Raw genomic sequence first — 16,387 nt, forward strand, 5'->3', positions numbered from 1 at the left:
TTTGCAATGTTATTGATAATTTGTTATAATCCACACAGTCGAATGACTTTGCATAGTCGATAAAAATTCTTGGGAATAGGCACAAATATGAATCTCTTCCAGTCAGTTGGCCAGGTAGCTGTCTTCCAAATTTTTTGGCATAGATGAGTGAGCACTTCCAGCACTGCATCCATTTGTTGAAACATCTCAATTGATAGTCCATCAATTCCTGGGGCCTTGTTTTTCACCAATGCCTTCCATGCAGCTTGGACTTCTTCCTTTAGTACCATCGGTTTCTGATCATATACTACCTGCTGAAATGGTTGAAAGTCGGCCAATTCTTTTTGGTATAGTGACTCAGTGCTGGTTAGTTAGGCAGAAAGCTCTAATAAAATCGTAGCATCATAAAATTTCAAATTTCACTGAAATTGTCTCTTTACCTTCCCTGCCCCTTCTCGAGTGCAGTTTCTTACCATTAGTTACTTAGTTTTTTCGAAAAACATGATACGGCCTCAATTTATGTAATCAACATGATGTTTAAAGCTCTGGGAAATGGTGCCCTGTAAGATTCTGCTCTTCTGGCAAGATGGCCAACATCTAGCTACACTATAAGCAGAAATCTACCATGAAAAGTAGGATTGGCCCTTAGCTCGCTTTGTACCTTGGCACCCAGATGGATTCCTAATGCAAAAGAAAAATCTACAGGTAGATGTACAGATATTATTTCAAGAGCAAGCAAGAATAAATGATGAATAAAAATGACAGAAAAATCTTTTACATGTTGATCATAAGTATATTGATGTGACTAAACATACACTAGTAGAATATGGCATTGTATAATGGTTTTTTAAAATCATACATTTATGTTAACTTCAAAATTATTTCGTATTTTGAAATTCTTTTAGGACATAAATGTAATCACATTTTAAAACTTCTATGTAAATAACCAAGCACACCTTACATTCAACTTAAATTAGTTTAAAATCATCTTACCTGTGTAAATAGTATAAACTGAGCAAATTGCCAGGGAAGCATAAAGGCAACATTGGAAAGACAGAGTGCAATGTAATATTTTCTATGAATGTTCGAGGTCCTTGATAGAGAAAAATTATACCAATAAATTTTAATATAAAAATAGCCTATCACTGAACAGAAAGACTAATTGCAAAATGATAAAATTTAAATGATTGCATTAACTTTCATATAATATAACAAAGTATAGTTAGCTTCTAAAAGTTCATTAAAAAAAATTTTAAATATTGGGATTATAAAAATGTCTAGAATAAAACAAATCAAAATTCTGCTTTAAATACAATAAAGTGTCTAATTTAGCAGTTAATAAAATATCTTAAATATAAAAATTTGTTCTCATTTAAATATGCAGAACATTAGAAACTTAATACTCCAGGAGGAAGGTAAGAAAATAAATTTTCATAATCATTTAAGGTAAGCACTTCATAGGGCTACAAGAATTAAAGATTGGTATGTGTTAAGTGATTCCAGATGCAGGCACTGCAGAATCTGAAAGGTACTAGTAATTGAAGTACAAGGTTCCCTGAGAGTTTGGAAGGAGGCAGTGATCAACATTCCACTCAGTAAGAAATTTTTCTAACATGCTATGAAATTTATTTCATGGTAAAGTTATTTAGAGTATTTTGAAAAAAAATAGCATGGTGTGTTTACGAAAATACCTCGTTGGGGGAAGGAGTGGTTGGCAAACAAATGTATAAGGTACTCATTATTTGTGTAAAAATATGGTAGTTATTTGTTCATTCATTCATTCACTCACTTGTTCATTCATTTCTCAGACCTCTTAAATTTCTGCAATGCTGATTAACTGAATCCCAAACAAAAATGTGTCCAACAAAAAACAATGAGAAGAAATTCTGTTTGAATTGCTAGCAACATCAGTAGTTCAGCAATGCCTCATAAGTACAAACTCCGTATCTATTCATTTGAGCACAGGACATATTTTTTTTTTATGGTGCATACATTAGTGCTCCTTCAAAACCATAGGTTGGAGACAATGAGTACTGTGGTACATAAGCTTGGAGGGGGAAAAAAACAGTTTCTCAAAAACATTTAAATCTTTATAAAATATGCATGAACATAAATTCTGATTTACTAAAACATAATATAGTTATCTAAAACCTATATCCTTGACAACTGCCTGGAAAGCAATTTTTACACAGTGAATTTTAGATTATTTTTTAAGATGATTTTTCTTAACTAGATACTACTCAGTTTATTTTTAAAATAATTCAAAGCATAAAGGACCTAAATTTGGCAATTATGACTTAATAGGCTGAAGCACAGTTCATGAAACTTAGCTTAAAATGTATTTAACATTGTTTTATAAATCAAAATTACCTGAGGATATAAGTTAAAAAGTACATTTGAAGTACAAGAAATGGATACGAAAAACTTTCCCGGAGAGGTGGTGTCCACATCACCCGCGTAGCCTGAAATCAGTAAAATGCTTACTTCACGGCATGCTCCATGATAATAAACACTATTAATTTAAAAATCGTGGGTGAGCTGGTCTTAATAGTTCTATTACTAGGCCCATTAGATTCTATTTCTGAATGCCCTGGCATTGCTTCTCAGTTTGGGGGGCTGTCTTAGAGACAGGCACACAACCATTAAGTACAGAGCCATGAACTAGCTATCAACTAGTAAATATAGAAACAAGTCAGAGATACTTCAGACAAAGCATAAGCATGCCAAAGGGACAAATAAAACGGTAGGTATGCTGGCTGTGAGGAATCTAGGATGAAAAACCAGGTTTACAATTCTTGGTTGTAGCCCTGCAGGTCTAATCCTATCATCCTAGGGCTTTGGGACACATACATGCCCATGTTTAGTAAATAGCTAAAGAAATGTCACCTAGGGCATTTGCAACCAACAAGAAAGTTCATAATTTACAAGTTCAAAGGGGTAGAGATGTAAATTATAAGCAGTTACGACTGTCTCTGAATTTGTGAAATATACACTTAAATGAGTTAACTAAATTTTAAACAACTATCAGAATTTGATAATTGCTGAAATGATACATGTAATGAAAGTATCAGTTAAATTTCCATACAAACTTTAAAGCTGATTTGTTTCCAAGGGACATGAGCATTATAAAACTTTTATATCAAAAATCCTACATTCTAGAAAGAAAAAACTCTTATTCTCCAAGTGACTTGAAGGTTATTGCTCCTCTTCCAAGAAACCAAAACTGTAAACTTTGGAAGATTAATTATGGCATGCATAAGAAAGACAACTCGTAATGCCAGTCATCTGGCATACTCAAAGAAAAGGCCCTGTCTTTACATCAACACACTGGTGAATGGCTATGCCTTTGTTTGCTTTAAGTTAAAATAATATATTTAAGATATTCTATGTATCATTTTTGACTCTCCTCTCTGGTTTTAAAAAAATTAACCAAGTATCTACTTTTCCCAGTTGTAATGGATTAAAAAGGATATTCTAACCTACATAACCTGTGTTAAAACTTTTTACATATTTTGCTTCTAGAAGGTAGCAGTCAGATTGTCTCTCCCTTGTTCACTGCCACGTCCTCAGCATCTAACAGAGCCTGGCACATGGTATACACTCAGTGTTTGTTGAATGAATTCACTGAGTCTAAATAAGTTTCAATGAGCTCTTTTTAAGGGGGCCGTTGTTCCAACTGGGCTGAATTAGTAAGATACTTTCTATTTTAGGTTCAGCACTTTATGTTATTGAAAAGGCAGCATGATGTAATGTAAGGAAGCTAGATTTTAGGGCAGACAGATGTAGATGGTAAACCCAGCTTCCTCATGTAGCGAATGTGGGAACTTTGATACGTTAACTTAACCTCTCTAAATTTCAACTTCACAACTTGTACAGTGAGGATAACAACATCTACCCCTCAAAGAAGTAAATGACATAATGTACATAAAGTGCCTGAACTCACCAAGAATTTTTTTTTTCTATACAATGTACAGGTGTGTATGTGTGTGTGTATGTATATGTACATATTTACTAAAAAACAGACAATATGTGTCATGTTATAAACTCCAGTTATAATGTAAAGCTATAGATCAACATGATTAAAATATCAACTTACAACACAAGGTTCTATAAAATTTTGTGAAGCCATAAGTAATATGCAATTACATAAATTGTATACTGTTTTGTTGAGTATATTTCTTGTTCCTGTACAGCCCCTCCCATTTCTTAATAATTATCCTCTAGAAAACAAACCTCTCCGTGATTGAAAAAGAAGCACAGTACTGTGATTAGACCTCCTAGTTGAGTCCCACTGTGAAAAAAAATTGTGTAAATCATAATTCATGTAAAATATATTTTTTCACAAAATTATTTCAAGAATTTAAAATCAATTTTCTGTATTTAAAACAGTATAGTATTAAACCATATAAAATATTAATAAACATTTCAAATGTACTCATACAGTGAATGTTCTACACTGGAATGTGCAAGCATACAAAGTGTACATACAAAGTAATTCCTATTTTTATATTATTTTATTTCAATAATATCTTATTCTTATTTTATAATTTGTTATATTTAAAGTATTTTCTAAGTGTGAACATAAAATTATTTTTAACAAATTTATCAGCACTTCATTCTTTGAATATCCCCAAAGGAAGAAAACCACATTCTTAAATATTTCCAATGGATGAAATGTTTTGTCTTTTGACATCGGACTTATGTGTCTGAGACATGAAGAAAAGTGTCTAACGATGTCATTTAGCAGAAACTTAGAATAATCTAAACTACTGCAAAGATTCTTTCAGTCCCAAAGAAGCAACAATGTAAAAGATAAAGAATGACCAAGGATAGCTGATAATCATCAAAAAATCATTTAGTAAAACTGCCCTTTCCTTTGTGTTTGTGAACACAGATACTCAGACCCACATTTATGAAGTGTTTTAATACCTCCCTACACACTTCCTTTCACACCTCACTTCCCTAGTCCACCACATTCTAAGCGCCATGAAAACAGGTACTTTGTCTTGTTCATTGTTGTATTCCCAGCTTCACACATGGAAGACAGTTAATATTGGTTGAACAAATGAAGGAAAGAAGGAATGAATAAAAAAACAAAAGACCACGCACACACACAAACCAGTAACAAAAGAAGCAGAAGAAAGGTTAATGGAAAGTAAAAGATTTACCACCAACAGACTTTCACTAAAGGAAAGTCAAAGGATGCACTTCAAAACGGAAGAATTTGAAAAAAGGAAGGTATGAGAAGCAAGAAACTGGGAAAGCGTGAATAAATCTAAAGATTTGACAACATAAAACAGTAACAGTGACTGCTAGGAAGGGATAGAAGGAGTAGGTATGAAACTAAAATAGGTAATAACATAAAAGATGGGACAGGTGTTTCGAGTTAAAAAGAGTTTTGAAATTTCTTGCATTGTTCAGAAGAAGGAGAAAATATCAATTCATTTAAACCTTTATTAAGTTAGATGCACATGTTAACATTTATGGTTAACCACTAAATAACAGAAATGGAATATCTACCTTCCAAGTTAGTTCCAAACATGATCAAACATGCAATCAAGATGAATTGATAATTGCTGGTGATTAGAATGTGAAAGCTGGAAACAAATAAGTAGTAGGAAGTAGTTAGAAAATATGGCCTTGGTGACAGAAACAAAGCCAGAGATCCCACAACAGAATTTTGCAAGACCAATGACTTCTTGGTTACAAATGCCTTTTTTCACCAACAGAAATGGCAACTATACATGTGCACCTCACCAGATGGAATACACGGGAATCAAACTGACTACATCTGTGGAAAGAGATGATGGCAAAGCTCAATATCATCAGTCAGAACAAGGCCAGGGGCCAACTGTGGAACAGGCTATCCGTTGCACATATGCCAAGTTCAAGTTGAAGCCAAAGAAAATTAGAGCAAATCCATGAGAGTCAAAGTATGACCATGAGTATATTCCACCTGACTTTAGAAACCATCTCAAAAATAGATTTGATTCATTAAACACTAATGACTGAAGACCAGATGAGTTGTGGAATGACAGCAAGTACATCATACATGAAGAAAGCAAGAGGTCATTAAAAAGACAGAAATGAAAGAAAAGACCAAAATGGATGTTAAAAGAGACTCTGAAACTTGCTCTTGAACATAAAGTAGCTAAAGTGAATCAAAGAAATAATGAAAAGAGCTAAACAGAAGATTTAAAAGGGCAGCTTGAGAAGACAGAGTAAAGTATTACGATGATAGATGCAAAGACCTAGAGTTAGAAAACCAAAAGGGAAGAATATGCTCGGCGTTTCTCAAGCTGAAAGAACTGAAGAAAAAATTCAAGCCTTGAGTTGCACTATTGAAGGATTCTACGGGGAAAAATATCAAATGATGCAGGAAGCATCAAAAGAAGATGGAACGAATACACAGAGTCACTGTACCAGAAAGAATTAGTTGATTTCAAACATTTTGGGAGGTAGCGTTATGATCAAGAACCAACGGTACTGAAGGAAGAAGTCCAAGCTGCACTGAAGATATTGGTGAAAAACAAGGTTTTAGGAATTGACAGAATACCAACTGAGATGTTTCAACAAATGGACGCAGCACTTACTCATCTATGCTAAGAAATCTAGAAGACTGCTACCTGGCCACTGACTGGAAGAGAACTGGATTTGTGCCCATTCCAAAGAAAGGTGATCCAACAGGATACGAAAATTATGGAATAATATCATTAATATCACACATACGTAAAATTTTGCTGACGATCATTCAAAAGCAGTTGCAGCAGTACATTGACAGGGAACTGCCAGAAATTTGAGCTGATTCAGAAAAGGGTATGGAATGAAGAATATCATTGCTGATGTCAGATGGACCTTGGCTGAAAATAGAGAATACCAGAAAGATGTTTACCTGTGTTTTACTGACTATGCAAAGGCATTCAACTGTGTGGATCATAATAAACTATGGATAACATTGTGAAGAATGGGAATTCCAGAATACTTAATTGTGCTCATGTGGAACCTGTACATAGACCAAGAGGCAGTCGTTCGAAGAGAACAAGGAGATACCACATGGTTTGAAATCACGTCATCCCCAAGACAGCCACTGCCCTGATTTCTGTGATTATTAATATAATCACCACTCTATACCTATGGAGCCCTGGTGGCACTCTAATTAAGAACTTGGTTGCTAAAAAGAGATGAGCAGTTCGAATTCACCAGCTGCTCCTTGGAAGTCCTGTAGGACAGTTCTTCTCTGTCCTATAAGGTCTCTATAAGTCAGAATCGACTCAACAGCAACAGGTCTGGCTTTTTTTTTTTTTTTTCATATATACATATAAAACAGTATCATTTAGTTTCATGTGTTTTAAACCTTTAGACATATGGAAGTATGTGATTTTTTTTTTCCTTTGGTGCCTAGCTTCATTCATTCAACATTGTAAGATTAGCCCATAGCAATGTGTGTAGCTGTAGTTCATTCATTCTCATTGCTGTAAAGTAGTCCACTTTATTAATAAACCATAATGTATTCATTTTTCCATTGATGGATATTTGGGTTGTTTCCAGTTTGGAATTATTATAAACAATGTTGCTATATTATCATGCAAAATTCCTAGTTTATGTATGCAAGAGTTTCCTAGCAATACTCTATTTTTATGCAAATATAATACCAGCTTCCTTCCCCCTGGAGGCATTTTCACAAGGGCAGTTATGCCCAATTTTTTACAGGTTGCTGTAAAAAAAATTAGCACACAGCACTGATGAAAATACCTCACGGGGGAGGGAGAGGTTGGCAAACAAAAGTAGACAGAGCATGTTATTGTGTAAAAATACGGTATAAACTTTAAATTGGAATTGTTGAGTCATAGAGTATCTACATCTTCAACTTTACTAAGTAATACACAGTTTCCCAAAATAGTTGTACTAATTTATGTATCCACCTTTGGTGGATGAAAGTTCCTTTTCCAATCTAGTAGATATGAAACGGTATCTTGTGATTTGAATTTGTGCTTTCCTGATAACTAATGATGGTGGACAACTTTACAATATGTTTATTGGCCATTTGGAGTCCCTCTTCTGAGAAGTGTCTGTTCATAAATATTTTGTGTATTTTCCTATTAATTTGTCTGTCTTATTAGTCTTTGTATCTCCATTGGAAAACTCCATGAGAACAGAGACTGTTTTATATTCCCAGCATCCAGAATAGTGCTCCTGGTCATAGCACGCATTCAGTAATATCTGTTTAGTTAATGAATGTATTTGCTAAAACAAGGGGTGTTATATAAAACAAAGTGCAGTTATATAACTATTAGCTTCTACAGAGATGTAAAAAAAAAAATTGCCATCAAGTCAATTCCAACTCATAGTGACCCTAGGACACAGTACAACTGCCCCATACGGTTTCCAAGGCTGTAATCTTTATGGAAGCAGACTGCCACATCTTTCTCCCTCAGAGCAGCTGGTGGGTTCGAATCACTGGCCTTTCAGTTAGCAGCCGAGCATTTAACAACTGCACTACCAGGGCTCCTCCACATAGACATAAGCCCTATGAAAAATCAATAAATAAATACTTGTTGAGGGATTAAATCTAGATTTTTAACTTTAAATGTACAGTTGAGAATAACATTGTAAAGAAAACTGATGATTCAGTTAAGAATATATTCATTTGTAACAAACAGAAAACCTGACAAAAGTGGCTTAAGCAATATGAATATTATGTCATTCAACAAGAAAAGGAAAGATAAGTGGCTGTTGGTATTGGTTCAGCAGCACAAAGATGTTAGGACAAATATATTTACTATTTTTATGTTCTTTATGGTCACAAGATAACTGCTGCAGCTCCAGATATCATATGCAATTCAAAGCAGTCAGGAAACAGAAATGGGGCAGCAGAATCTTTTGTGAGAAAAAGAAATGCTTTTTTCAATGTAACTCTAGCAGACTTTCCCTCATTTTTCATTGACTAGAACTAGCTCATATGGCTTTCCGAAGGTGCAATGGAGACTGGGAAAGCAGGATACGTGGTTGTCATAATTAACATAATCACTTGAGAGTGGGCACACTGACATCACAAACAACATGGTGGTACTTTTATCAAAAAAGACAGGCTAGTAATTAAAGTGTCTACCACAAATGATATTCATTTTCTTTTACTGCTTTCTCAGTTTAACATTTACAGAGGCTAAAATTAGAAATAATCTGCTACTAATGCCAACCAAAGATCTCCTCTAAGGTTTCATAATTTTCCCATGAACTGAAAGTATTTTCATTTAACACTCTGATAAGAAATCTTCATGAGTTAAAAAGAAAAAAAAAAAATCCCCACAAGGATAAAAAGGAAGTCTTTATTATTATTTTATGGCCTTAGGCTGGACTTGGTATGTGTATGTGTATCTGTGTGTGTGATTTAGATGGTTTACAAAGCAAATTAGTTTCTCATTAAACAATTAACACACATATTATTTTGTGGCATTGTTTGCCAACCCTTCAACATGTCAACACTCTCCCCTTCTCGACCTTGGGTTCCCAATTTCCACTCTTCCAGCTTTCCTGTCCCCTCTTGCCTTCTCTTCCTTGCCCCTGGGCTAGTGTGCCCATTTAGTCTCGTATATGTGGCTGAGCTATGTGTATTATTGTTTTTTTTTATGAGTCTGCTTAATTTTTGGCTGAAGGGTGAACTTCAGGAGTGACTTCAGTACTAAGTTAAAAGGGTGTCCAGGGACCATACTCTCAGGGTTTTCCAGTCTCTGTCAGACCAGTAAGTCTGGCCTTTTTTTCTGAGTTAGAATTTTGTTGTACATTTTTCTCCAGCTCTGTCTGGGATCCTCTACTGTGATCCCTGTCAGAGCAGTTGGTGGTGGTGGCCTAGCATCATCTAGTTGTGCTGGACACAGTCTGGTGATGGCTGTGACAGTTGTGGTAGTCCTTTGGACTAATCTTTTCCTTGTGTCTTTTCTCTTGCTCCAGATGGGGTGTGACCAGTGGAGTATCTTAGACGGAAGTTTACAAGCTTTTAAGACCCCAGGTGCTACTCACCCATGTATGATGTAGAACATTTTCTTTAAAAACTGTTACGCCAATTGAGCTAGATGTCCCCTGAGACCATGGTTCTCAGAAGCCCTCGGCCCAGTAATTCGGTCCCTCAGGGAGTTTGGATGTGTCTATGAAGCTTCTATGACCTTGCCTTGGTCAAGTTGTGCTGACTTCCCCAGTGTTGTGTACTGTCTTATCCTTCACCAAAGTTACCATTTATCTATTGTTTAGTTACTGTTTTTCCCTTCCCACCCCTCCCCTCCCTCAACCATCAAGGATTGTTGTTTTCTGTGTGTAAACCTTTTCATGAGTTTTTATAATAGTGGTGTCATACAGTATTTGCCCTTTTGTGATTATTTCACTCAGCATAATGCTCTCCAGGTTTATCCATGTTGTGAGATGTTTCACATATTCATTATTATTCTTCATCGCTGCCTAGAGTTCCACTGTGTGTATGTACCATAATGTGTTTATCCATTCATTTGTTGATGCGCACTTAGGTTGTTTCCATTTTTTGCTACTGTAAATAATGCTGCAATGAACATGGGTGTGCATATGTCTATTACTGTGACGACTCTTATTTTTGCTGGATCATATCGTATTTGTATTTCTAGCTTTTTAAGGTAGCACTATATTCATCTTCCAAAACAGTTGGCAAGATAATTATTTTAGTGACATCTCTAGTGTCAGGTTACCTGATACTGGCTAAGCGTCTGAAAAATAAATCCACAAACTCTGCTACTATAAATTAATTAATCTGATTAATTATTCTTCTTATTTAATCTGCAAACATAAGCCAGTCCTTATAAGCTCACTAAAAGATCTTTTAGTACAGTCGTCTTACCTCAGGTATGCACCATATATGAAGAACAATCCCATCATTATTCCATTTAAAATAAAAATCACACCAACGTAAAAGCAAGCAGGGTCTCCCAATCCTTTGAAAAGACACAGATGATTCAGTATTTAGTGAATAAATGACTAGAACACAATTGAATGTAATTATCTCAGGACTTTATACAAGAGCTCACGAATTTCCTGAAAGTATTTGCTTTTCAGATTGTTGTTCTCTGTAATAATTACATTTATACTTTCCCCTTATAGGAGGCATTATTATAATGTAATGATTTGTTGGGCCTTTGCATTTATTTAGGTGATGCTGCTATTGTTTAGTATTTGGAACTATCTGTAGAGCCACTTTATGAATTCCAGGAAATTTTGTCACATTAGTTTTATCTTTTGCTAGTCTCTAGGGTAGGTAAGACACGATTTCGATCTCAAGCAGCAGCTTTAGTATATATGAGATGATCCAGTTATTCGATCCATCATTACTATGTATAGCTGGAACATTAATATATCCCATACAGTGTGTACGTGTGTGTGTGTAGCATTTACTGCATGATAAACAATCATACCTCACATAATTCTCAACACAAATTCATAAGATTGGAATCATTGGGAAAACTGAACATAGAACGAACGCTTAAGTAACTCGCCATCAGTTATTTAGCTATAACAGGGGAGCCAAGACCTGAAGGCTGGCCTTTCTGACTCCTACTTCTCTGACCACTCCTTTCTAGTCTGTTTTAGTAACTTCTCTTCTGTTATGCACCCTTTCAATGTTGGACCACCTTAAACCAAACCCATTGCTGTCGAGTCAATTTCAACTCATGGTGACACTGTAGGACAGAGCAGAACTGCCCCACAGGGTTTCCAAGCAGCACCTGGTGGATTCAAACTGCTGACCTTTTGGTTAGCAGCCGAGCTGTTAACCACTGCGCCACCAGGGCTCCTGAACCACCTTATGCTCTGTCATAAGCCCTCTTCCTTCCTCATGCTACATATTTTTCTTATGGAAATTCTTTCACTTCCATGGCTCCAATGATCATCTACTTACAGATGACATCAAGTGTATATTCAGCCTAGATCTTTCTTCTTGCCCCTATATGTATATGGAGCCCTGGTGATGCAGTGGTGATGCATTCAGCTGCTAACTAAAAGGTCAGCAGTTCAAATCCACCAGCCGCTCCTTGGAAGCCCTATGGAGCAGCTCTACTCTGTTCTATAGGGCCGCTATGAGTTGGAATCAATTCGGCAGCAATAGCTTTGGATTTGGGGGCTTTTTTATACCCATGTAGCCACTTGACAGCTCCACTTGGAAGTCTCACAGGTGCCTCAAAGGAATACATCCAAAATGAAATTTAGCAATTTGAACTTAATCCTTTTCAAATGCTTCTTACCATTTAAAGATAACAAATTCCTTAAGCCCTCACTTCTCTCATTAAACAATTACCAAGTCTTGTAAATTCTACCTGCAAAATACATCTCAAAGCCATGAATTTCCCTGTCATCCTTCCTGTAATCACTTGCAGAGAGTATAATAGCTTCCTATTGGCTCTCTAAACCCATTTTTGCCCTCTACAACTGCCAAAATCATGTTAAAATGCAAACCTGTTAAAATTTTTTGATGCTTAAAGTAAAAACTCCTCAACTAGTGTATGGCCCTTCATGATCTGGCCCCTGCTTACATCCCCAGCATCACTTCGTACCATTTTTCTTCTCTATGCCTCTGCTCCAAGAATTCTAATCTTCTTCAGGTCCCTCTTGCCTAATACGTTGGTCCCTATTCTTGAAACACTTTTCATCCCTTACTCCTACCCTCCAAAACCCACTGCTGTTGAATCAATTCTGACTCATAGCAACTCCTACCCTCAGCAACCTGTATTTTCTTATTTGTAATATCCATCACAGTTGTTACTGCTAAAATCCCTTGTAAAGCATAAATTCTATGAGGTAAGGCCCCATGTCTACCTGGTTCATTTCTTGGTCCCCAATGCTCAACACTAACCTATCACTTAGTGGAGAGTTAAAAATCAATATGGTTTTTTCTCTCTTCCTCATAAAGGTTATAGCTTCTAGTTAAGTTCTCAAAGAGTCTCTTTGTTTTATGAGGCATTTTCTGAATTGCTTCATTTTGTAAAAAGTAAAACTGCACCTCAAACAACCCTTTTCAATACTATTACAGATATAATAAAGGTCATCTGAGGGAATCAGTAAAAAGTAAGGGAAATATAGACTCAGCATATATTCCAAATGTTGAAGGTTATTGCAAATGAGTTTATAAAATATAGGAACTAATTTGGTTGTGGAGACCATACAGAGATAAAGAAAAAACAACTGTGTAAATGTTATGCGAATAGATATACGTGGCTTGGAATAAGAATTTCAAGGGACAACATTATATTTGGATTCTAAAAGTGCTGGATTGCAAATGTCTTAAATAGAAGTGACTAAGTATCCTGGAAAACTGCTAGATGATTCCGAAAGTAGTTCTTTTACCAATGCACCTATGTAGAAGATGCATATGAAGAGTTTGGTTAAAACTATTCATGAATTTTCAAAGTATAAAAAAGTAATATTTATAAATTCATTTATTATTTTGTATCTTATTTTAAAATATGTGTGCAAAACTAGATTAATACATTGAACATTACAAATAGATATTTGACTGTTCATTCCATATTTCCAAAATTTATATACTCAAACTACCTCCCCTAATTTTTGGGGGAATCTTATCATTCTGAAAACAAAAGAATGACTTACACTGAGGATTGCTTTACATTGGGGTACATTAATACTCATATTAAATTCCAAATTAATATCCCAATTAGTAAGTGCATAGCCTTCTCAGAAAACTACTTAAAAGAAGAAAATAACTTACTTAGGTAAATAAGTTCTAGGGTGTTTTAGAGAAAAAAAAAATCAGCCACAGTAGTTTATAGTAATTCTTAAAATGAGTAGTAACATTATGAAATGTTTATGAAAACACTAATGAGAATACAGCAGCATTTTAGGGAGAAACATGCCTTCACAGCTTTGAACTTCATTAAGAGGTTCTACTCTGGTGACATTCCAGCAGGTCTTAGTTTCTATTCCAAATAAATTCATTATTCCCATGAGTGTGCGATAGCAGCTTGCTATGATTACCTTTAAAAGATAAAAACAAAAAGAAATAATGGAGGAAAATACATTTTCTTCATAATAAATTTTTTTCAAGATAGCACATTATGATGCTTGCCTTTGACATTATAAATTTTGAGAAATTTATTTCAATCATTTCACTTAGAAAATATTTGAAAGGCCATACATATATTATAAACTAGAGTTGTATAAAAAAATTTTATTTATTTATTTATTTACTGAGTAATTCACATCTATAATGAGATGTTATAATCAACATCATTGTAATATACTCTTGTAATTAATTCAGTACTAGAAATAATAGTAGCTGTAAACTCACGTATAAAAGGATGGTGATTAATGGCAAAGTACAAAGATTTATAGAAACATTCCCTGATTACTTACTTAGGCACTTAAATATATATTTTTTTATAGTCTAAAAAATATAAAAACAACTACATATATTATAATAATAGCTCATGTGCCCATTTAAATTTTGGCTAAGCAGAAGACCAATTCTTCCCAATTTGCAATCCACTTTAAATAGTTTAAAGACAAGGAAAAGACAAAAAACAAAAATTACAAGCAAGCAAAATACTTATGTTTAGAAAAGCTCAAAAGAGAAAGTAAAAACCACCTAGAGATTTTAATATTTTGGAGATCATCCTTCTGGTCATTTCCCTAGGCATGTAAAAACATGTAGTTACTCAACAATACAATAAGCTTTCAAGGCTAAGTAACAAAAATCTGTCTCAAATGATTTCAACACAGTAAGATTATGTATTATCACTCCTGACTGGGAGAAGTCCAAAGGTAGGACAGACTCCCAGCACAGTACAATCACTATCACGAAGATGTCATAAAATATTCAGGTTCTTTCCATCTCTCACTTGAGCCCTACTCAGTGTTGGCTTCATTCACAACCTTGTACTAGATGGCAACAGCAATTTCAGGCATCACATTCAGGTATGACAATGCCCAGAGGAAGAAGAGAAATCATCTATTTCTGTGGTTTCCCTTTAAAAGCATGGTTATTTTTTCAAGAAGTTTCTAGCAGACTTCCTATCATTGCTCACTGAAGGGAACAACATGCTGATTCCTGAACCAATCACTAGCAAAAGGGATGAAGTTATCAAGATTATCTTAGACCAAAGGTTGCAATCCTTTTCTAAGTGGCTAGGTAGTAAATATTTTATGCTTTGTAGCCATGTGGTTCCTGTGGCAACTCAATTCTGCCACTGCCCTGTGAAAGCAACCATAGAGAGTATATAAATGAATGGGCATGGCTGTGCTCCAATAAAAGTTTATTTACAAAAATAGGCAGTGTGCCAGATTTGGCCAATGGGCTGTTATTTCCTGGCCCCTATTTTTAGACTAATCATTTAGAGTAGAAAAAATGTTAGAAGTGAACTATAATATTCACTATGTTGGCTTTTTAGTAAGTTTAATGTGAAAACCCATTTTTTCAACTAGTGGAGAATTAACTCTAAATAAGTAATCTCTCGGATATTTGTATGACTGCTGTAACACCATATAGTTCTAGACATTTTAATATCATAAATTCTTTGTAGTTCTCTACTCAGGTATTTTTTCACTGGTCTAACTTAAAAAAAAAAAAAAGCATTAAGTTAAGAATGGGATCAAACTTAGTAATTTATATTGCCTAAAGCCGTTGCCCTCGAGTCCATTCCGACTTACACGGTTGCTATGAGTCGGAATCGACTCGACGGCAAAGGCTTTTTATTTTTTTTTAACTCCTAGAAATCTCCATTTGGAATGCTCTATAGGCACTTCAAACTTAACACATCCAAAACTGAACATACAATTTTTCCCCCCAAAAAGCCTACTCTGTTCTGTGGTTTTCACTTTAGTAAACATCATCATGATTAGGTTACTTCCTCAATCCAGAAACTTAGAAGTCATCATGGACTACTCTTCCCCAACTTCCTACCTATATACAATTCGTTATGAAGTTCTATTAATTCTATACATTAACTCTTTTAAAAATCCACTTATTATGCTTAAAAGTCACTATCATAACTATAGATCAGGGCTTCATCATTAGTCTCCTGATTCCAGTCTTGGTTCCCTCCAATTCATCTTCTAAATCTTATGCCAATGTGACAGTTCTACAATTCAAAGCTAGAATGCACATCTTGATCCTCTGCCTTCAGAACAAAATACAAATTCTTCAGCAATTCATATAAGACCCTCCATGATCTAGTCTCTAGCTACCTCACCTCTCCAAGCTCATCTCTAGCACTTTTCACCAAACATCCTACAATTTCAGTCATACAAACTACCTGAAGCTCTTACTATACTTACTACACTTCCTCAAGAATCTGTATCTTTGCATATGCCTGCCCCAAACTGCCCTTTCACTTAACATCCTGACCACATAATCTGACTCTCCCTTTTTGGCCTAACCCCCATT

General features: G+C 35.1%; 1 protein-coding gene across 1 annotated transcript in view; it reads right to left on the minus strand.

The window, feature by feature from the left end:
* DPY19L2 (dpy-19 like 2) overlaps positions 1-16,387 on the minus strand; it is a 118,698-nt gene that overhangs the window by 76,785 nt on the left and 25,526 nt on the right. The window contains exons 5-9 of the mRNA XM_049893767.1: positions 13,860-13,980; positions 10,838-10,931; positions 4,213-4,270; positions 2,350-2,441; positions 973-1,072 (exon numbers count right to left, since the gene is read on the minus strand). Coding sequence (XP_049749724.1) covers positions 973-1,072; positions 2,350-2,441; positions 4,213-4,270; positions 10,838-10,931; positions 13,860-13,980 — 465 coding nt within the window. The remainder of the gene's footprint in view (positions 1-972; positions 1,073-2,349; positions 2,442-4,212; positions 4,271-10,837; positions 10,932-13,859; positions 13,981-16,387) is intronic.

Source organism: Elephas maximus, chromosome 8 (genome assembly GCF_024166365.1).
Source record: "Elephas maximus indicus isolate mEleMax1 chromosome 8, mEleMax1 primary haplotype, whole genome shotgun sequence".
NCBI classification, from domain to species: domain Eukaryota; kingdom Metazoa; phylum Chordata; class Mammalia; order Proboscidea; family Elephantidae; genus Elephas; species Elephas maximus.